Here is a 25,125-nt window from a genome sequence, read left to right as displayed (position 1 = left end):
CTATATAACTACTATTTACCCCTATATAATCCCACTATAACTACTCTATATCCCCAAATAACTGATGTATACGCAATATATCTACTTTCTACCCCCATATAACTAGTTTACCTCCCTATCTAACTATTTACCCCGTATAACTTCTGTAAACCCCCATATATAACCCCCTGTATACTTCCATATAACTACTATATAGCCCCATATAACTACTGTACACCCATGATATGACTCCTGTATACCCCTATATAACTATATATGCCCCATATAACTCATGTATAGCCCCATATAACTACTTTATGGCCCCATATAACTAGTTTACCCCCTATATAACCATATACCCCCCCACTTAACTCCTGTATACCCCATATAACTACTGTATATCCACCATTATCCCTTCCTCTTGTACAGATGGTGGATTATTATCAAGTCTGATACATGGAGACAGATGATGAGCGCTGGGGGTCTCAGCTCTGACTAATGGGGCAGCAATAATGTAAATGGGATGTGTCATTACTGCACATCATTAGATGGTTACAGGGGGTGGCGGCCATTGTATCCGCCAGACAATGAGGAGAATCTATTACTCAAATGCTAATGATAAAGAAACATGAGGTCCCCATCACCCCGGGGGCTGGAATGGCGCAGATATCATGGTGGGATAGAGAACTGGAACAGGATAACACAATGGCTGCAGCTTGTCCCCCAAGGGAAGGGGGTGCCCCAATAACTCCATAATCCTATCAGTAAGAAGATATCCTATTAGAGTTACCTGCCATAAAGAAAGAACAGCCCCTGATTTGGGGGGGGGGGGGGGGTGTTGAGGGTGTTGAGAATTTTTGGAGCTGGGAAATATTCCTTTTTAAGATATGTAATAATTTCCTGGGGGACCGATTGGCCAGACCACTAGAATTCAGACCCTCCACAGACACTGGGGGTCATTTACTAAGGGCCCGATTCGCGTTTTCCCGACGTGTTACCCGAATATTTCCGATTTGCGCCGATTTCCCCTGAATTTCCCCGGGATTTTGGCGCACGCGATCGGATTGTGGCACATCGGCGCCGGCATGCACGCAACGGAAATCGGGGGCGTGGCCGAACGAATACCCGACGGATTCGGAAAAACCGCCACATTTAAAACAAAAAATCTGTCGCGGAGCTCGCACTTACCTTCACTCAGCCCGGCTCGGTGTATTCCAGTGCATTCCAATGCTCTTCAGCGCAGCAGCGCCACCTGGTGGACAGCGGAGGAACTACCTTAATAAATCCCGGCCGGACCCGAATCCAGCGCAGAGAACGCGCCGCTGGATCGCGATTGGACTGGGTAAGTAAATCTGCCCCAGTATGTTAATTGAAGTTTCTGACTGTGGGATTCCCCCGAGACATCACTGATTCTGACACTATGAATAAACGTTGTAGACCCCTGTATTACTGAGTTCCTATGTTAGTGGGTGCAGCATCACATGGTGTCCACATAGGTCCCATAATGCACGTCTCTACATCTCCCACTGCTGCAATGGACTAAACACCTAAAAGGGATCGGCCAGGATAAAAGAAACGTCTAAAAACATTGGTTCATATTAACAGTGCAGTCTGTATTATGTGCAGTGTCCTGTGTAGTGTGCAGGGGGCGCCCCTTTTTTCGGTGCACCTATAATATGGGGCATGGGACACAATTCTGTAAACTTTGCATGTAAAATCTGCACCTGACGCCCCCTTCAGTAGTGTGAAGAATAGTGCAGCCGCGCCACAAAATGGTTGAGAGCGACACAAATGGGGTCCGAAAGAAAAATGGCGCAAAGTCCTTAGCAAATTTTCCCCATTGCCTCAATGATACAAAGGTAGTGAGATGTACTGCCTCTCCTGCATGGAGCAGCCACAGTGACCCTCTCCTCACGATTGGTGGAGTCCCAGAGGTGAAAAAGGAAAAACCTGATGTGAGTTGAACCATTCAAAGAATCTGATAATTTGTAATCAATACAATGTGTATAACTTCACTTCCATCCTCTGTGTGTAGATTTGTGTACATTACTATTCTGTAATTCGCCTCTGCACTCCCCCGCTCCTCGCCGCGCTGCTTAGTACTCGCACTTATGGAAATGGCTGCAATTTACTCCACATTAGTAAATAAATAAATCTGAATGAAGAAAAATGAGGAAAGGGAGAAACCAGGACCAAGGGGAGTGTGAGCATAGAACAAGGAGAGAGTGAGTATAGAACAAGGAGAGGGCGAGTATAGAACAAGGAGAGAGTGAGTATAGAACAAGGAGAGGGCGAGTATAGAACAAGGAGAGAGCGAGTATAGAACAAGGAGAGAGTGAGTGTAAAACAAGGAGAGAGCGAGTATAGAACAAAGAGAGGGCGGGTATAGAACAAGGAGAGAGCGAGCATAGAACAAGGAGAGAGCGAGTATAGAACAAGGAGAGGGCGAGTATAGAACAAGGAGAGGGCGAGTATAGAACAAGGAGAGGGCGAGTATAGAACAAGGAGAGGGCGAGTATAGAACAAGGAGAGGGCGAGTATAGAACAAGGAGAGAGCGAGTATAGAACAAGTAGGGGGCGAGTATAGAACAAGGAGAGAGTGAGTGTAAAACAAGGAGAGAGCGAGTATAGAACAAGGAGAGAGCGAGTATAGAACAAGGAGAGAGCGAGTATAGAACAAGGAAAGGGCGAGTATAGAACAAGGAGAGGGCGAGTATAGAACAAGGAGAGGGCGAGTATAGAACAAGGAGAGGGCGAGTATAGAACAAGGAGAGAGCGAGTATAGAACAAGTAGGGGGCGAGTATAGAACAAGGAGAGAGTGAGTGTAAAACAAGGAGAGAGCGAGTATAGAACAAGGAGAGGGCGAGTATAGAACAAGGAGAGAGCGAGCATAGAACAAGGAGAGAGCGAGTATAGAACAAGGAAAGGGCGAGTATAGAACAAGGAGAGAGCGAGTATAGAACAAGGAGAGAGCGAGTAAAGAACAAGGAGAGAGCGAGTATAGAACAAGGAGAGAGCGAGTATAGAACAAGGAGAGAGCGAGTATAGAACAAGGAGAGAGCGAGTATAGAACAAGGAGAGGGCGAGTATAGAACAAGGAGAGGGCGAGTATAGAACAAGGAGAGGGCGAGTATAGAACAAGGAGAGGGGGGTATAGAACAAGGAGAGGGCGAGTATAGAACAAGGAGAGGGCGAGTATAGAACAAGGAGAGGGCGAGTATAGAACAAGGAGAGAGCGAGTATAGAACAAGGAGAGAGCGAGCATAGAACAAGGAGAGGGCGAGTATAGAACAAGGAGAGGGCGAGTATAGAACAAGGAGAGGGCGAGTATAGAACAAGGAGAGGGCGAGAATAGGTCAAGGAGAGGGCGAGTATAGAACAAGGAGAGGGCGAGTATAGAACAAGGAGAGGGCGAGTATAGAACAAGGAGAGAGCGAGTATAGAACAAGGAGAGGGCGAGTATAGAACAAGGAGAGGGCGAGTATAGAACAAGGAGAGGGCGAGTATAGAACAAAGAGAGTGAGCATAGAACAAGGAGAGGGCGAGTATAGAACAAGGAGAGAGCGAGTATAGAACAAGGAGAGGGAGAGTATAGAACAAAGAGAGGGCGAGTATAGAACAAGGAGAGAGCGAGTATAGAACAAGGAGAGGGCGAGTATAGAACAAGGAGAGGGCGAGTATAGAACAAGGAGAGGGCGAGTATAGAACAAGGAGAGGACGAGTATAGAACAAGGAGAGAGCGAGTAAAGAACAAGGAAAGGGCGAGTATAGAACAAGGAGAGGGCGAGTATAGAACAAGGAGAGAGCGAGTATAGAACATAGATAGGGTGAGTATAGAACATAGATAGGGTGAGTATAGAACAAGGAGAGGGCGAGTATAGAACATAGATAGGGTGAGTATAGAACAAGGAGAGGGCGAGTATAGAACAAGGAGAGGGCGAGTATAGAACAAGGAGAGGGCGAGTATAGAACAAGGAGAGGGCGAGTATAGAACAAGGAGAGGGCGAGTATAGAACAAGGAGAGAGCGAGTATAGAACAAGGAGAGAGCGAGTATAGAACAAGGAGAGGGCGAGTATAGAACAAGGAGAGGGCGAGTATAGAACAAGGAGAGAGCGAGTATAGAACAAGGAGAGGGCGAGTATAGAACAAGGAGAGGGTGAGTATAGAACAAGGAGAGGGCGAGTATAGAACAAGGAGAGAGCGAGTATAGTACAAAGAGAGTGAGCATAGAACAAGGAGAGAGTGAGTGTAAAACAAAGAGCGAGCATAGAACAAGGAGACGGCGAGTATAGAACAAGGAGAGGGCGAGTATAGAACAAGGAGAGGGCGAGTATAGAACAAGGAGAGGGCGAGTATAGAACAAGGAGAGAGTGAGTGTAAAACAAAGAGAGCGAGCATAGAACAAGGAGAGGGCGAGTATAGAACAAGGAATGGGCGAGTATAGAACAAGGAGAGGGCGAGTATAGAACAAGGAGAGGGCGATTATAGAACAAGGAGAGGGCGAGTATAGAACAAGGAGAGGGCGAGTATAGAACAAGGAGAGGGCGAGTATAGAACAAGGAGAGGGCGAGTATAGAACAAGGAGAGGGCGAGTATAGAACAAGGAGAGGGCGAGTATAGAACAAGGAGAGGGCGAGTATAGAACAAGGAGAGGGCGAGTATAGAACAAGGAGAGAGCGAGTATAGAACATAGATAGGGTGAGTATAGAACAAGGAGAGGGCGAGTATAGAACAAGGAGAGAGCGAGTATAGAACATAGATAGGGTGAGTATAGAACAAGGAGAGGGCGAGTATAGAACAAGGAGAGGGCGAGTATAGAACAAGGAGAGGGCGAGTATAGAACAAGGAGAGAGTGAGTGTAAAACAAGGAGAGGGCGAGTATAGAACAAGGAGAGGGCGAGTATAGAACAAGGAGAGAGCGAGTATAGAACAAGGAGAGGGCGAGTATAGAACAAGGAGAGGGCGAGTATAGAACAAGGAGAGGGCGAGTATAGAACAAGGAGAGGGCGAGCATAGAACAAGGAGAGAGCGAGTATAGAACAAGGAGAGGGCGAGTATAGAACAAGGAGAGGGCGAGTATAGAACAAGGAGAGGGCGAGTATAGAACAAGGAGAGGGCGAGTATAGAACAAGGAGAGAGCGAGTATAGAACAAGGAGAGGGCGAGTATAGAACAAGGAGAGGGTGAGTATAGAACAAGGAGAGGGCGAGTATAGAACAAGGAGAGAGCGAGTATAGTACAAAGAGAGGGCGAGTATAGAACAAGGAGAGGGCGAGTATAGAACAAGGAGAGGGCGAGTATAGAACAAGGAGAGGGCGAGTATAGAACAAGGAGAGGGCGAGTATAGAACAAGGAGAGGGCGAGTATAGAACAAGGAGAGGGCGAGTATAGAACAAGGAGAGAGTGAGTGTAAAACAAAGAGAGCGAGCATAGAACAAGGAGAGGGCGAGTATAGAACAAGGAATGGGCGAGTATAGAACAAGGAGAGGGCGAGTATAGAACAAGGAGAGGGCGAGTATAGAACAAGGAGAGGGCGAGTATAGAACAAGGAGAGGGCGAGTATAGAACAAGGAGAGGACGAGTATAGAACAAGGAGAGGGCGAGTATAGAACAAGGAGAGGGCGAGTATAGAACAAGGAGAGGGCGAGTATAGAACAAGGAGAGAGTGAGTGTAAAACAAAGAGAGCGAGCATAGAACAAGGAGAGGGCGAGTATAGAACAAGGAATGGGCGAGTATAGAACAAGGAGAGGGCGAGTATAGAACAAGGAGAGGGCGAGTATAGAACAAGGAGAGGGCGAGTATAGAACAAGGAGAGGGCGAGTATAGAACAAGGAGAGGGCGAGTATAGAACAAGGAGAGGGCGAGTATAGAACAAGGAGAGGGCGAGTATAGAACAAGGAGAGGGCGAGTATAGAACAAGGAGAGGGCGAGTATAGAACAAGGAGAGAGCGAGTATAGAACAAGGAGAGGGCGAGTATAGAACAAGGAGAGAGCGAGTATAGAACAAGGAGAGGGCGAGTATAGAACAAGGAGAGGGCGAGTATAGAACAAGGAGAGGGCGAGTATAGAACAAGGAGAGGGCGAGTATAGAACAAGGAGAGGGCGAGTATAGAACAAGGAGAGGGCGAGTATAGAACAAGGAGAGGGCGAGTATAGAACAAGGAGAGGACGAGTATAGAACAAGGAGAGAGCGAGTATAGAACAAGGAGAGAGTGAGTATAGAACAAGGAGAGGGCCAGTATAGAACAAGGAGAGAGCGAGTATAGAACATAGATAGGGTGAGTATAGAACAAGGAGAGGGCGAGTATAGAACAAGGAGAGAGCGAGTATAGAACATAGATAGGGTGAGTATAGAACAAGGAGAGGGCGAGCATAGAACAAGGAGAGGGCGAGTATAGAACAAGGAGAGGGCGAGTATAGAACAAGGAGAGAGCGAGTATAGAACAAGGAGAGAGCGAGTATAGAACAAGGAGAGAGCGAGTATAGAACAAGGAGAGGGCGAGTATAGAACAAGGAGAGGGCGAGTATAGAACAAGGAGAGAGCGAGTATAGAACATAGATAGGGTGAGTATAGAACAAGGAGAGGGCGAGCATAGAACAAGGAGAGGGCGAGTATAGAACAAGGAGAGGGCGAGTATAGAACAAGGAGAGAGCGAGTATAGAACAAGGAGAGAGCGAGTATAGAACAAGGAGAGGGCGAGTATAGAACAAGGAGAGGGCGAGTATAGAACAAGGAGAGGGCGAGTATAGAACAAGGAGAGGGCGAGTATAGAACAAGGAGAGGGCGAGTATAGAACAAGCAGAGGGCAAGTATAGAACAAGGAGAAGGCAAGCGCAGGGCAAGCACAGGGAGAGGGCGAGTGCAGGGACCGGAGGCCGAGTGTAGGGACGGGGAGAGGGCGAGTGCAGGGACCGGAGGCCGAGTGTAGGGACGGGGAGAGGGCGAGTGCAGGGAGAGGGCGAGTGCAGGGACAGAGAGAGGGCGAGTGCAGGGATAGCTAAAGGGCGAGTGCAGGGATAGCTAGAGGGCGAGTGCAGGGACAAGGACATGAAGAGCGCGTAGGCTCAGAGATTGGCTCTCGCTTTCGGAGCCTTTTCCCTGTAATCGCTGTCGTTGCGCTGAAGCCGATGATTACTGTCAGGAGGAAATTGAAGACTGTAATATCTTCTTCTCCGACTCCTCATCTCATTTTAACGTCTTTAGAGGAGAGGAGACGTATGGGAGACCCCCGGCGGCCATTACACTAATGATGGAGGTCGGAGGACGGTGACGGGACCCCATTAGCTTCCATTATGCTGACAATGACATGATAGGACTCTACATCCCCTCCCCCTCTAATGCCCCCCACGTGTGAGCAGATAAGGAGAGGGGGTCATTTCTTAGGGAATGCCAGGCTCTGATATAGCGGCCGTCTATCCGAGTTCTTACCATCGGGACGCGACCTGAGCCACGGGAGCATAAAAGAACTAATAAATTTAATAGATCCAGGCACCAGGACTGCAGGATCTTCTTATATTTGTCATCCTCCTTGGCCTCCTTCCTTTTAATATCAACCTTTATAATTATGCTAATGAGCTAATGGATACTACTCAAACATAGATGTAGCAGAGCTGGGTTTGATACTTGGCATAACTTGTTACCATGGTTGGACTGAGCCTAGAAGCTTCTGTGTGGTCCAGTCCTGATCAGCACCAGGGACAGCGGCGCTGGGTCTCTGTACCAGTGATACCCGGGCGAGGGGTCATGTGATTCATGCTGGGTCCGTGGTGTTAGTAAGAGAAAGTCTATAGGATCTACATCTACAGAGAGGATCTACTACCAAGAACAGGGCACGCCTGGGTCACACTCCAAGCCCCTGGAAATGGGGGGCACCAAGGACCGGCCCACAGGGGAAAAGCTACAGTATGGACTGATGCAGCAGAGCCGATACAGCTGCTACCATGTACAAGATAGTAGACTGCTCCAGTGAAATCCAACCTGACTTTTTTCAATTGGTTTCCATGGATTGTGACCTCTACCCCTGCCCCTAAAGCTTTGCCCCACTCTATGTAGTCACATGATCCTCGCTGACTAATGCCCCCGTCTGCTGAGAATTAGACGGTCAGATGGTGATGAATATTGGGTAATTACACACAACAATGGATTAGCTGCCAGCCCCTCCCCCATTATATGAGGTCATTGCTCTCTCTGTGACATCACTAAATTATTCACAATCTCTTCCCGTTATTTGTACATTTACTTTACACGGCAGACGACCCCTGAGGGATCGGCCCCTCTACTCAATATCCTCTATATGGAACCCTATAATATCCTTATATCAGGCTCCGTGTCCTCTGCATTCACCATTCACCAGGTGGTGTCCGTGTTCCCTGCATTCACCAGGTGGTGTCCATGTTCCCTGCATTCACCATTCACCAGGTGGTGTCCGTGTCCCCTGCATTCACCATTCACCAGGTGGTGTCCATGTTCCCTGCATTCACCATTCACCAGGTGGTGTCCATGTTCCCTGCATTCACCATTCACCAGGTGGTGTCCATGTTCCCTGCATTCACCATTCACCAGGTGGTGTCCATGTTCCCTGCATTCACCATTCACCAGGTGGTGTCCATGTTCCCTGCATTCACCATTCACCAGGTGGTGTTCGTGTTCCCTGCATTCACCATTCACCAGGTGGTGTCCGTGTCCCCTGCATTCACCATTCACCAGGTGGTGTCCATGTTCCCTGCATTCACCAGGTGGTGTCCGTGTTCCCTGCATTCACCAGGTGGTGTCCATGTCGCCTGCATTCACCAGGTGGTGTCCGTGTTCCCTGCATTCTCCAGGTGGTGTCCATGTCGCCTGCATTCACCATTCACCAGGTGGTGTCCATGTTCCCTGCATTCACCAGGTGGTGTCCGTGTTCCCTGCATTCTCCAGGTGGTGTCCATGTCGCCTGCATTCACCATTCACCAGGTGGTGTCCATGTTCCCTGCATTCACCAGGTGGTGTCCGTGTCCCCTGCATTCACCATTCACCAGGTGGTGTCCATGTTCCCTGCATTCACCAGGTGGTGTCCGTGTTCCCTGCATTCTCCAGGTGGTGTCCATGTCGCCTGCATTCACCAGGTGGTGTCCGTGTTCCCTGCATTCTCCAGGTGGTGTCCATGTCCCCTGCATTCACCATTCACCAGGTGGTGTCCATGTCGCCTGCATTCACCATTCACCAGGTGGTGTCCATGTTCCCTGCATTCACCATTCACCAGGTGGTGTCCATGTCGCCTGCATTCACCAGGTGGTGTCCATGTCGCCTGCATTCACCATTCACCAGGTGGTGTCCGTGTCCCATGCATTCACCATTCACCAGGTGGTGTCCATGTTCCCTGCATTCACCATTCACCAGGTGGTGTCCATGTTCCCTGCATTCACCAGGTGGTGTCCGTGTTCCCTGCATTCTCCAGGTGGTGTCCATGTCGCCTGCATTCACCAGGTGGTGTCCGTGTTCCCTGCATTCTCCAGGTGGTGTCCGTGTCCCCTGCATTCACCATTCACCAGGTGGTGTCCATGTTCCCTGCATTCACCATTCACCAGGTGGTGTCCATGTTCCTTGCATTCACCATTCACCAGGTGGTGTCCGTGTCCCATGCATTCACCATTCACCAGGTGGTGTCCGTGTCCCATGCATTCACCATTCACCAGGTGGTGTCCGTGTTCCCTGCATTCACCATTCACCAGGTGGTGTCCGTGTTCCCTCCCTGCAGCCCTGGCACCTGCACCCCTTGCCTGCTATCCCTGGTAGGGTCCTATGGGTGACATATGATGTGGGGGTCTATGGTTTGGGCAGTGACCCAGGCGTTGCCCCTGCTCCGTACACATCATACTGACCTGCGACGGGGATGGGTTTTGCGGGAATGACACGTTCTGGAGAAAAAAAAGCAATAATAAACAAAAGCAATGAAATAAAAAAAAGACAAGGGGGAGGGGCTTTAGGGAGCCAGTAGCATCATGGGATATGGATTACCACACACGAGTACGGAGCCCACCAGGAATCTGCTCCACTTTACTGGGAGAACATGTCTTGGCATTTAGAGGTTCTGCTGTCCCTATGATAACACTTCCTGCTCCGGTGCTCTGGCATCTCAGTGTCATCATAGGGACCTTGGGTTTCATAGCAACTGCCAGAAGTGTTGTCATAGGGACACAAACACAAATGGTCCTTGCACTGGGGGCCACAGACATTGCAGTTTGCCTGTGTCCCTATGACAACACTTATTTCCTACGGCAAAAACATTATAAATCTGACTGGTTAAAAGCAGAAGTGTTATCATAGGGACACGTCACAGGGAAAGAACATTGCAACAGAATCCCAGCTGTGTGTCTATCCTGCCCTGTGGGTATCCATCACACAAGCTGTGAACAGACACAAATACATCCATTAGGTATAGCCAGAACATCTCTGCTTGCTGTCAGTGAATGTAAGGAATGTCATATTTTGAATCCAGAAGAGGATTTGTTACGATTGTATCTTATCTAGACATTAGCAATACACTAAATAGTCTAAACACCAGACGGACACATGTCACCTGCACTGATACATTGTAACAGACAAGAGATATTGTGCAGCTGATTGCTAGGACTGGATACAACTGTAACAAACCATCAGCTGTGAGAAATGTTGGGTGTATTCCAATTGGAAAAACTGAAATATATTTGAGGCACGGTTACGGATCGCTGTGACATCACATCCACGTACACAGCGGCTGCTCACAGGTCGTGTCTCATCTTATCCCTGCACCAGAGCAAACCCATCCAGAGCTGCTTCTTGTACTTCAGAGCAGAAGTTCCTCACTAATAACCTGGAGAAGACTCCATAGACCTCATCTATTGAGAGTCACTACCAGCAGCCAGTACATTAGACCCTTCACCGCACCCCCCCCCCCCTAATTCCTGCCCACCGTAGTCATTATACTTGGATATATAGAGGTTGTGATGACCACATGCACAACTACCACAAGAGCTACGAGAGCCCATGTGTATCCCAGGGCTGTGGAGTCATGGAGCCAAACTTCTGACTCCTCGATTTCACTAACTTCCACTCCGATACCACCAAAATGGTCACCAACTCCAAAGTCCTGATTTCCTGAGATACATGTCCCCATTCCTTCTCATTCCTCATTCCTCTGATCTGTATGGGAGGAGCTTCTCTGCTGAGCATGTACATAAAGTGCAGCCACATGGTCCTGGTAGCAGTGAGTGCAGCTGAAAAGTCCCCACTGCTCCCAGATCCTCCCGGGTAAGTATTGGTCAGCTGTACTACTCTGAGAGTGGGTCCTCTCCTGATCCTGGTGCAGCTTTGTTCTGGGTCCTTATGTCATCGCATACAACCAGCCTGAGACATGGAGGAGAGGAGAAGCTGCAATGTGGTGCAGAGAACAGAAGAGGAGCCAGGAAAGGAGAGGATTTATCTATTGTCTTCATCTGCTCTGGGGTCTCCAGTATTTGTCTGATCTGGGAGTATCCAGTATCAGGAGTTTTATGTTCTGGGGGACTCCAGTATATTTAGTTTGCTATGGGGTCTCAGTAATTATTATTGTCTACTCTGTGGTCTCCGGTATAATTATTGTCTACTCTGGGGTCTCCAGTATAATTATTGTCTACTCTGTGTTCTCCAGTATAATTATTGTCTACTCTGTGGTCTCCAGTATAATTATTGTCTTCTCTGTGGTCTCCAGTATAATTATTGTCTACTCTGGGGTCTCCAGTATAATTATTGTCTACTCTGTGGTCTCCAGTATAATTATTGTCTACTCTGTGGTCTCCGGTATAATTATTGTCTACTCTGGGGTCTCCAGTATAATTATTGTCTACTCTGTGTTCTCCAGTATAATTATTGTCTACTCTGTGGTCTCCAGTATAATTATTGTCTTCTCTGTGGTCTCCAGTATAATTATTGTCTACTCTGTGGTCTCCAGTATAATTATTGTCTTCTCTGTGGTCTCCAGTATAATTATTGTCTACTCGGTGGTCTCCAGTATAATTATTGTCTACTTTGTGTTCTCCAGTATAATTATGGTCTACTCTGTGTTCTCCAGTATAATTATTGTCTACTCTGGGGTCTCCAGTATAATTATTGTCTACTCTGGGGTCTCCAGTATAATTATTGTCTACTTTGTGTTCTCCAGTATAATTATTGTCTACTCTGTGTTCTCCAGTATAATTATTGTCTACTCTGTGGTCTCCAGTATAATTATTGTCTACTCTGGCGTCTCCAGTATAATTATTGTCTACTCTGTGGTCTCCAGTATAATTATTGTCTACTCTGTGGTCTCCAGTATAATTATTGTCTACTCTGTGGTCTCCTTATAATTATTGTCTACTCTGGCGTCTCCAGTATAATTATTGTCTACTCTGTGGTCTCCAGTATAATTATTGTCTACTCTGTGGTCTCCTTATAATTATTGTCTACTCTGGCGTCTCCAGTATAATTATTGTCTACTTTGTGGTCTCCAGTATAATTATTGTCTATTCTGGGATCTCCAGTATAATTAGTTTTCTATGGGGTCTCAGTAATTATTATTGTCTACTCTGTGGTCTCCAGTATATTTATTGTCTACTCTGGGGACCCCAGTATAATTAGTTTGCTATGGGGTCTCAGTAATTATTATTGTCTACTCTGGGGTCTCTCCATTATCATTGTCTGCTCTGGGGTCTCCAGTATAATTACGATCTACTCTGGGGTCTCCACTGTTATGATCTCCTTGGAGATGTCCACCATTCTGGATGCAGTGTGTATTGCTCTGGGGTGGGATGTTGTGCTGTGGTTACTGGTGCGGCCCCTGACAGTTGAGCAGTGCGACAATGTGTGTCCCGAGCCTTGTGTATCCTTAGGTCTGTGCTCGGTCACATATATATTCCCCACACATTGGGTCAGATCCATTATCCCGGCAGCGCCAGTTTTCTGCCGTAGTTTTTGTGCCCATTTTGTGTTGCGGCCGCTCTGTGTCCACCATATCACAATTCTGTGCAACTAAAGGGGCAGCGGGAGCCACATTTATACCGAAAGTCCCACAGAAATGTGCACAAGGTTTAATCTCATTGGGGCTCATTTACTAAGGGTCCGCACGGCGCATTTTCACCGGGTTTCTGACTATTTCCGATTTGCGCTGCATTTAAGTGGGGTTTGTGGTGCACGTGATCAGATTTTGGCGCAATCACGCCGACTTGCATGCGACACAAATTGGGGGCGTGGCCGATGGACAACCCGACTGATTCGGGGGATTTACAATTTAAATTGTGTCGCAAGACAATGCACTCACATGCACCGGGAAGAAGAAGGTGAACTCCGGTGGACCTGAGCGGTGAAGCGACACATGCAGGAAAATGGACGCACGATTTTGAAGAATCGCGCCGGACTTCATCCTCGTCAGAGAACGCATAGCGGGGATCGCGTCAGGACCGGGTAAATCTGTAAATCTGCCCCAATAGGCGCATGCAGGGTGCACCAGATTAATGAAGATTCATGGAGACCGCGCTGCCGCACCGCGCACATTACTGAGGACACTGCGCGTCGTCACTACTAATAGATGTCGGCGTCTTGTGACACATTTCATACAGGCAAGTCTTATTTATTTTTAAAAAAATGCAGCATCATAACTGACCACTAGGAGGCAGCACAACCGGAATTTTCCATATTTTCACATTTTTTGCTAAGTCACCATAGTCTAGGGGTGGTTGAAATTTGTGTGTGTGTGTGTTGTGTATGTGCACAGTGCAGTGTATATGTGGTGTGTATGTGGTGTGTATGTGGTGTGTATGTGCACAGTGCAGTGTATATATTGTGTGTATGTGGTGTGTATGTGCACAGTGCAGTGTATATATGGTGTGTATGTGGTGTGTATGTAGTGTTGTGTGTGGTGCTGTGTGTATGTGGTGTGAATGTGGTGTGTATGTAGTGTTGTGTGTGGTGCTGTGTGTATGTGGTGTGTATGTGGTGTGTATGTAGTGTTGTGTGTGGTGCTGTGTGTATGTGGTGTGTATGTAGTGCTGTGTGTATGTGGTGTGCTGTGTGTGGTGTTGTATGTATGTGGTGTGTATGTGGTGTGTATGTAGTGTTGTGTGTGGTGCTGTGTGTATGTGGTGTGTATGTAGTGCTGTGTGTATGTGGTGTGCTGTGTGTGGTGCTGTGTATATGTGCACAGTGCTGTGTGTATGTAGTGTTGTGTGTGGTGCTGTGTGTTGTTCTGTGTGTATGTGGTGTGTATGTAGTGTTGTGTGTGGTGTTGTATGTATGTGGTGTGTATGTGGTGTGTATGTAGTGTTGTGTGTGGTGCTGTGTGTATGTAGTGTTGTGTGTGGTGCTGTGTGTATGTAGTGTTGTGTGTGGTGCTGTGTGTGGTGCTGTGTGTATGTGCACAGTGCTGTGTGTATGTAGTGTGTTTGTAGTGCTGTGTGTATGTAGTGTGTATGTGGTGTGTATGTGCACAGTGCTGGGTGTATATAGTGTGTATGTGGTGTGTATGTGCACAGTGCTGGGTGTATATAGTGTGTTTGTAGTGTGTATGTGGTGTGTATGTGCACAGTGCTGGGTGTATATAGTGTGTTTGTAGTGCTGTGTGTATGTGGTGTATGTGGTGTGTATGTGGTGTGTATGTAGTGTTGTGTGTGGTGCTGTGTATATGTGCACAGTGCTGGGTGTATATTGTGTGTATGTGGTGTGTATGTGGTGTGTATGTAGTGTTGTGTGTGGTGCTGTGTATATGTGCACAGTGCTGGGTGTATATAGTGTGTTTGTAGTGCTGTGTGTATGTGGTGTGTATGTAGTGTATGTATTGCTGTTTGTGGGTATGGCCGTATTTTATGGTTATTTGCACATATCTAGATGTCAGTATTATTTGGTCCCTCTGCACTGGATTTGGCTGTTATCAGCCCCTTGTAGGGTGGGCCTCCTCATACACTGGACTTACCTCCTCCTCCTCGCACTTATTACGCTCAGCACATTACAGAGCTGCACATCAGGCTTCGCACCAGTTATAATGACATTACAAGCTTCTCAAACATTTAGGGCTTTCCAAAAAAATCCCAAATCATGGAGCGCGGAGCATCCGCCATATCATACATACTAATAACCCGCAGCTTCCACTATGTATCATCCCTACAAACCACTGCGACTTTATGTCTGCCGAGAGCAGAGTCTGTATATTCATTGGATGCAGAGAAAGTGTATATAGCGGTCATATATACTGGGAACTACAGGACGGGATATACAGTCATCCACAAATGTGTAGGATTGACTCACTATAGAGGTATAGGCTGGTGTATAGAGTATATATATGGTATATACTCACTATAGAGGTATAGGCTGCTGTATACAGTATATATATGGTATATACTCACTATAGAGGTATAGGCTGCTGTATACAGTATAAATATGGTATATACTCACTATAGAGGTATAGGCTGCTGTACACAGTATATATATGGTATATACTCACGATAGAGGTATAGGCTGCTGTATACTGTATATATATGGAATATACTCACTATAGAGGTATAGGCTGCTGTATACAGTATATATATGGTATATACTCACTATAGAGGTATAGGCTGGTGTATACAGTATATATATGGTATATACTCACTATAGAGGTATAGGCTGGTGTATACAGTATATATATGGTGTATACTCACTATAGAGGTATAGGCTGGTGTATACAGTATATATATGGTATATACTCACTATAGAGGTATAGGCTGCTGTATACAGTATATATATGGTATATACTCACTATAGAGGTATAGGCTGGTGTATACAGTATATATATGTTATATACTCACTATAGAGGTATAGGCAGGTGTATACAGTATATATATGGTATATACTCACTATAGAGGTATAGGCTGGTGTATACAGTATATATATGGTATATACTCACTATAGAGGTATAGGCTGCTGTATACAGTATATATATGGTATATACTCACTATAGAGGTATAGGCTGGTGTATACAGTATATATATGGTATATACTCACTATAGAGGTATAGGCTGGTGTATACAGTATATATATGGTATATACTCACTATAGAGGTATAGGCTGCTGTATACAGTATATATATGGTATATACTCACTATAGAGGTATAGGCTGGTGTATACAGTATATATGGTATATACTCACTATAGAGGTATAGGCTGGTGTATACAGTATATATATGGTATATACTCACTATAGAGGTATAGGCTGCTGTATACAGTATAAATATGGTATATACTCACTATAGAGGTATAGGCTGGTGTATACAGTATATATATGGTATATACTCACTATAGAGGTATAGGCTAGTGTATACAGTATATATATGGTATATACTCACTATAGAGGTATAGGCTGCTGTACACAGTATATATATGGTGTATACTCACTATAGAGGTATAGGCTGCTGTACACAGTATATATATGGTATATACTCACTATAGAGGTATAGGCTGGTGTATACAGTATATATATGGTATATACTCACTATAGAGGTATAGGCTGGTGTATACAGTATATATATGGTATATACTCACTATAGAGGTATAGGCTGGTGTATACAGTATATATATGGTATATACTCACTATAGAGGTATAGGCTGGTGTATACAGTATATATATGGTATATACTCACTATAGAGGTATAGGCTGGTGTATACAGTATATATATGGTATATACTCACTATAGAGGTATAGGCTGGTGTATACAGTATATATATGGTATATACTCACTATAGAGGTATAGGCTGGTGTATACAGTATATATATGGTATATACTCACTATAGAGGTATATGCAGGTGTATACAGTATATATATAGTATATACTCACTATAGAGGTATAGGCTGGTGTATACAGTATATATATGGTATATACTCACTATAGAGGTATAGGCTGGTGTATACAGTATATATATGGTATATACTCACTATAGAGGTATAGGCTGCTGTATACTGTATATATATGGTATATACTCACTATAGAGGTATAGGCTGCTGTATACAGTATATATATGGTATATACTCACTATAGAGGTATAGGCTGGTGTATACAGTATATATGGTATATACTCACTATAGAGGTATAGGCTGGTGTATACAGTATATATATGGTATATACTCACTATAGAGGTATAGGCTGGTGTATACAGTATATATATGGTATATACTCACTATAGAGGTATAGGCTGGTGTATACAGTATATATATGGTATATACTCACTATAGAGGTATAGGCTGGTGTATACAGTATATATATGGTATATACTCACTATAGAGGTATAGGCTAGTGTATACAGTATATATATGGTATATACTCACTATAGAGGTATAGGCTGCTGTACACAGTATATATATGGTGTATACTCACTATAGAGGTATAGGCTGGTGTATACAGTATATATATGGTATATACTCACTCAGGGGTGTACCTAGCCTGTCTGCTGCCTGAGGCGAGCCATAAAAAGACGCCCCCCCCCCCCGCCCATATAATTTAGATATCAGGACCATCATATTGGTTTGGTGTAAAAATAAATTAATGCAAAATGCATGCAGCGTGCCACCATATAGTATAAAATGCATACAGCGTATCGCCATGTAGTATAAAATGGATACAGCGTATCGCCATGTAGTATAAAATGCATACAGCCTACCACCATGTAGTATAAAATGCATACAGCGTAACACCATGTAGTATAAAATGCATACAGCGTACCACCATGTAGTATAAAATGCATACAGCGTACCACCATGTAGTATAAAATGGATACAGCGTACCACCATGCGGTATAAAATGCATACAGCGTACCACCATGCAGTATAAAATGCATACAGCGTAACACCATGTAGTATAAAATGCATACAGCGTACCACCATGTAGTATAAAATGCATACAGCATATCGCCATTAAATATAAAATGGATACAGCGTACCACCATGTAGTATAAAATAGATACAGTATATCGCCATTAAGTATAAAATGCATACAGTGTACCACCATGTAGTATACAATGCATACAGAGTACTGCCATGTAGTACAAAATAGAAGCCCTGATAAATATCAAAAATGCTGCATATACAAACAGTAGATCCAGCATACACACACACACACATATATATATATATATATATATATATATATATATATATATATATATATATATAACATTTACACATACATATACACACACACACACACATATATATAAACATTTACACATATACACACACACACATATAAACATATACACACACATAAACATATACACACACAAACATATACACACAGACACATATACACAGATACACACATATACACAGATACAGATACACACATATACACAGATACATATACACACATATACACAGATACATATACACACATATACACAGATACACACATATGTACATATATACAAACATATATATATATACACACACATACACACATATATACACACAGATATACATACATATACACACACAGAAATACCTCTCTGTTGTGTTCGGCGCTTTACCCTGCACCGGCGGTGGCGCGGTGGGGAAGCCGGGAGTGGGAAGACTCGATAGCCGGGCCGGTGAGGCGGGGGTAGAGAGCCTGGAACTTGAGCGGGGGCGGTCGGAGCAGGGAGCCGAGAGCCTGGAGCGCAGCGGGGTTGACACAGGAGCGAAGGGGAAGCCGGGAGCGGAGGTATGCGAGGAGTGGAGGGGCGCAAGAACATTGTCGGCCGGCGGCCAGGAGCACGGTGCCCGGCTGGAAAGTGGCGCTGGCCTGCATCAAAATCCCGCATGCCGGCCGGAAGCTCAGTGCCGGCGGCAGCGGGGGGCGGGCGCTAGGTGCCGGCGGCGGCTGGGGGTTGGCGCAAGGTGCCGGCAGCGTCGGGGAGCAAGGTGCCGGACGGAGGGCTGCAATGTGGTCCCGTCCGGTGTTCGGAAGCTCAGTGCAGGCCGGTGGGAGCACGATGCCGCTCCCTCGTTGAGCAGGAGGCCCGCCGCCTGAGGCGAGATGCTCAACTCGCCTCATGGCAGGTGCGGCCCTGTACTCACTATAGAGGTAGAGGCTGGTGTATACAGTATAAATATGGTATATACTCACTATAGAGGTAGAGGCTGGTGTATACAGTATATATATGGTATATACTCACTATAGAGGTATAGGCTGCTGTACACAGTATATATATGGTATATACTCACTATAGAGGTATAGGCTGGTGTATACAGTATATATATGGTATATACTCACTATAGAGGTATAGGCTGGTGTATACAGTGTATATATGGTATATACTCACTATAGAGGTATAGGCTGGTGTATACAGTATATATATGGTATATACTCACTATAGAGGTATAGGCTGGTGTATACAGTATATATATGGTATATACTCACTATAGAGGTATAGGCTAGTGTATACAGTATATATATGGTATATACTCACTATAGAGGTATAGGCTGCTGTACACAGTATATATATGGTATATACTCACTATAGAGGTATAGGCTGGTGTATACAGTATATATATGGTATATACTCACTATAGAGGTAGAGGCTGGTGTATACAGTATAAATATGGTATATACTCACTATAGAGGTAGAGGCTGGTGTATACAGTATATATATGGTATATACTCACTATAGAGGTATAGGCTGCTGTACACAGTATATATATGGTATATACTCACTATAGAGGTATAGGCTGGTGTATACAGTATATATATGGTATATACTCACTATAGAGGTATAGGCTGGTGTATACAGTATATATATGGTATATACTCACTATAGAGGTATAGGCTGGTGTATACAGTATATATATGGTATATACTCACGATAGAGGTATAGGCTGCTGTATACTGTATATATATGGTATATACTCACTATAGAGGTATAGGCTGGTGTATACAGTATATATATGGTATATACTCACTATAGAGGTATAGGCTGCTGTACACAGTATATATATGGTATATACTCACTATAGAGGTATAGGCTGGTGTATACAGTATATATATGGTATATACTCACTATAGAGGTATAGGCTGGTGTACACAGTATATATATGGTATATACTCACTATAGAGGTATAGGCTGGTGTATACAGTATATATATGGTATATACTCACTATAGAGGTATAGGCTGCTGTATACAGTTTATATATGGTATATACTCACTATAGAGGTATAGGCTGCTGTATACAGTATATATATGGTATATACTCACTATAGAGGTATAGGCTGGTGTATACAGTATATATATGGTATATACTCTATAGAGGTATAGGCTAGTGTATACAGTATATATATGGTATATACTCACTATAGAGGTATAGGCTAGTGTATACAGTATATATATGGTATATACTCACTATAGAGGTATAGGCTGCTGTACACAGTATATATATGGTATATACTCACTATAGAGGTATAGGCTGGTGTATACAGTATATATATGTTATATACTCACTATAGAGGTATAGGCTAGTGTATACAGTATATATATGGTATATACTCACTATAGAGGTATAGGCTGGTGTATACAGTATATATATGGTATATACTCACTATAGAGGTATAGGCTGGTGTATACAGTATATATATGGTATATACTCACTATAGAGGTATAGGCTGGTGTATACAGTTTATATATGGTATATACTCACTATAGAGGTATAGGCTGCTGTATACTGTATATATATGGAATATACTCACGATAGAGGTATAGGCTGCTGTACACAGTATATATATGGTATATACTCACTATAGAGGTATAGGCTGGTGTATACAGTATATATATGGTATATAATCACTATAGAGCAGTGGTGGCGAACCTATGGCACTGGTGCCAGAGGTGGCACTCAGAGCCCTGTCTGTGGGCACCCGGGCCATCACCCCAGCACACCAGACAGAACTCAAAGAATCTTCCTGCAGTCCCAAGCAACTTAAAATGCTGCTTTCAGTCATATTTTGATACTTACTTCGCTACTTGGGACTGTAGGAAGAGGGAGAAAGAGTAGACAGAGCCGAGTTATCTTTGGAGGACTTCCTGCTAGCTCCATGATTCTCTATGTACAGAGGGACACTGGAAAGAAGCTAAAATGATGAAAATTCTCCATCTTTCTACTGTGTTGCTGTCCTCAGGAGGCCAATCTGATTGAAAGTTGTTGAACAGGGAGCAATAAGTTACTGCTTTAATTTTTTTGATTGGCACCTCGCGATAAATAAGGGGGGTTTTGGGTTGCAGTTTGGGCACTTGGTCGCTAAAAGGTTCGCCATCACTGCTATAGAGGTATAGGCTAGTGTATACAGTATATATATGGTATATACTCACGATAGAGGTATAGGCTGCTGTATACTGTATATATATGGTATATACTCACTATAGAGGTATAGGCTGGTGTATACAGTATATATATGGTATATACTCACTATAGAGGTATAGGCTGGTGTATACAGTATATATATGGTATATACTCACGATAGAGGTATAGGCTGCTGTATACTGTATATATATGGTATATACTCACTATAGAGGTATAGGCTGCTGTACACAGTATATATATGGTATATACTCACTATAGAGGTATAGGCTGGTGTATACAGTATATATATGGTATATACTCACTATAGAGGTATATGCAGGTGTATACAGTATATATATGGAATATACTCACTATAGAGGTATAGGCTGGTGTATACAGTATATATATGGTATATACTCACTATAGAGGTATAGGCTGGTGTATACAGTATATATATGGTATATACTCACTATAGAGGTATAGGCTGCTGTATACAGTATATATATGGTATATACTCACTATAGAGGTATAGGCTGGTGTATACAGTATATATATGGTATATACTCACTATAGAGGTATAGGCTGCTGTATACAGTATATATATATGGTATATACTCACTATAGAGGTATAGGCTGGTGTATACAGTATATATGGTATATACTCACTATAGAGGTATAGGCTGGTGTATACAGTATATATATGGTATATACTCACTATAGAGGTATAGGCTGGTGTATACAGTATATATATGGTATATACTCACTATAGAGGAATAGGCTGGTGTATACAGTATATATATGGTATATACTCACTATAGAGGTATAGGCTGGTGTATACAGTATATATATGGTATATACTCACTATAGAGGTATAGGCTGCTGTATACAGTATATATATGGTATATACTCACTATAGAGGAATAGGCTGGTGTATACAGTATATATATGGTATATACTCACTATAGAGGTATAGGCTGGTGTATACAGTATATATATGGTATATACTCACTATAGAGGTATAGGCTGGTGTATACAGTATATATATGGTATATACTCACTATAGAGGTATAGGCTGGTGTATACAGTATATATATGGTATATACTCACTATAGAGGTATAGGCTGGTGTATACAGTATATATATGGTATATACTCACTATAGAGGTATAGGCTGCTGTATACAGTATATATATGGTATATACTCACTATAGAGGTATAGGCTGGTGTATACAGTATATATATGGTATATACTCACTATAGAGGTATAGGCTGCTGTATACAGTATATATATGGTATATACTCACTATAGAGGTATAGGCTAGTGTATACAGTATATATATATATATGGTATATACTCACTATAGAGGTATAGGCTGGTGTATACAGTATATATATGGTATATAATCACTATAGAGGTATAGGCTGCTGTACACAGTATATATATGGTATATACTCACTATAGAGGTATAGGCTGCTGTACACAGTATATATATGGTGTATACTCACTATAGAGGTATAGGCTGCTGTACACAGTATATATATGGTATATACTCACGATAGAGGTATAGGCTGCTGTATACTGTATATATATGGAATATACTCACTATAGAGGTATAGGCTGGTGTATACAGTATATATATGGTATATACTCACTATAGAGGTATAGGCTGGTGTATACAGTATATATATGGTATATACTCACTATAGAGGTATAGGCTGGTGTATACAGTATATATATGGTATATACTCACGATAGAGGTATAGGCTGCTGTATACTGTATATATATGGTATATACTCACTATAGAGGTATAGGCTGGTGTATACAGTATATATATGGTATATACTCACTATAGAGGTATAGGCTGGTGTATACAGTATATATATATGGTATATACTCACTATAGAGGTATAGGCTGCTGTATACAGTATATATATGGTATATACTCACTATAGAGGTATAGGCTAGTGTATACAGTATATATATATGGTATATACTCACGATAGAGGTATAGGCTGCTGTATACTGTATATATATGGTATATACTCACTATAGAGGTATAGGCTGGTGTATACAGTATATATATGGTATATACTCACTATAGAGGTATAGGCTGGTGTATACAGTATATATATATGGTATATACTCACTATAGAGGTATAGGCTGCTGTATACAGTATATATATGGTATATACTCACTATAGAGGTATAGGCTGCTGTATACAGTATATATATGGTATATACTCACTATAGAGGTATAGGCTGGTGTATACAGTATATATATGGTATATACTCACTATAGAGGTATAGGCTGCTGTATACAGTATATATATGGTATATACTCACTATAGAGGTATAGGCTGGTGTATACAGTATATATATGGTATATACTCACTATAGATGTATAGGCTGCTGTATACAGTATATATATGGTATATACTCACTATAGAGGTATAGGCTGCTGTATACAGTATATATATGGTATATACTCTATAGAGGTATAGGCTGGTGTATACAGTATATATATGGTATATACTCACTATAGAGGTATAGGCTGGTGTATACAGTATATATATGGTATATACTCTATAGAGGTATAGGCTAGTGTATACAGTATATATATGGTATATACTCACTATAGAGGTATAGGCTGGTGTATACAGTATATATATGGTATATACTCACTATAGAGGTATAGGCTGGTGTATACAGTATATATATGGTATATACTCACTATAGAGGTATAGGCTGCTGTATACAGTATATATATGGTATATACTCACTATAGAGGTATAGGCTGGTGTATACAGTATATATATGGTATATACTCACTATAGAGGTATAGGCTAGTGTATACAGTATATATATGGTATATACTCACTATAGAGGTATAGGCTGCTGTATACAGTATATATATGGTATATACTCACTATAGAGGTATAGGCTGGTGTATACAGTATATATATGGTATATACTCACTATAGAGGTATAGGCTGGTGTATACAGTATATATATGGTATATACTCACTATAGAGGTATAGGCTGGTGTATACAGTATATATATATGGTATATACTCACTATAGAGGTATAGGCTGGTGTATACAGTATATATATGGTATATACTCACTATAGAGGTATAGGCTGGTGTATACAGTATATATATGGTATATACTCACTATAGAGGTATAGGCTGCTATACACAGTGTATATATGGTATATACTCACTATAGAGGTATAGGCTAGTGTATACAGTATATATATGGTATATACTCACGATAGAGGTATAGGCTGCTGTATACTGTATATATATGGTATATACTCACTATAGAGGTATAGGCTGGTGTATACAGTATATATATGGTATATACTCACTATAGAGGTATAGGCTGGTGTATACAGTATATATATGGTATATACTCACTATAGAGGTATAGGCTGGTGTATACAGCATATATATGGTATATACTCACGATAGAGGTATAGGCTGCTGTATACAGTATATATATGGTATATACTCACAATAGAGGTATAGGCTGGTGTATACAGTATATATATGGTATATACTCACTATAGAGGTATAGGCTGGTGTATACAGTATATATATGGTATATACTCACTATAGAGGTATAGGCTGGTGTATACAGCATATATATGGTATATACTCACAATAGAGGTATAGGCTGCTGTATACAGTATATATATGGTATATACTCACTATAGAGGTATAGGCTGGTGTATACAGTATATATATGGTATATACTCACTATAGAGGTATAGGCTGGTGTATACAGTATATATATGGTATATACTCACTATAGAGGAATAGGCTGGTGTATACAGT

The 25,125-nt window shown here is 42.9% G+C and overlaps 1 protein-coding gene across 3 annotated transcripts in view; it reads right to left on the bottom strand.

The window, feature by feature from the left end:
• The window catches only part of LSAMP (limbic system associated membrane protein), a 520,650-nt gene that overhangs the window by 21,380 nt on the left and 474,145 nt on the right, over positions 1–25,125 (bottom strand). For 2 of the 3 annotated variants that reach the window (XM_072138917.1, XM_072138918.1), the window contains exon 7: positions 9,843–9,878. The exons of the other annotated variant lie outside the window; for it this stretch is intronic. In XM_072138917.1, the coding sequence (XP_071995018.1) occupies positions 9,843–9,878 (36 nt within the window). The remainder of the gene's footprint in view (positions 1–9,842; positions 9,879–25,125) is intronic. 3 annotated transcript variants of the gene reach the window in all.

The sequence above is a fragment of the Engystomops pustulosus genome, chromosome 2 (genome assembly GCF_040894005.1).
Source record: "Engystomops pustulosus chromosome 2, aEngPut4.maternal, whole genome shotgun sequence".
Taxonomy (NCBI): domain Eukaryota; kingdom Metazoa; phylum Chordata; class Amphibia; order Anura; family Leptodactylidae; genus Engystomops; species Engystomops pustulosus.
Note: the sequence above shows the minus strand (reverse complement) of the source record. Positions and strands in the feature narration are given on the sequence as shown.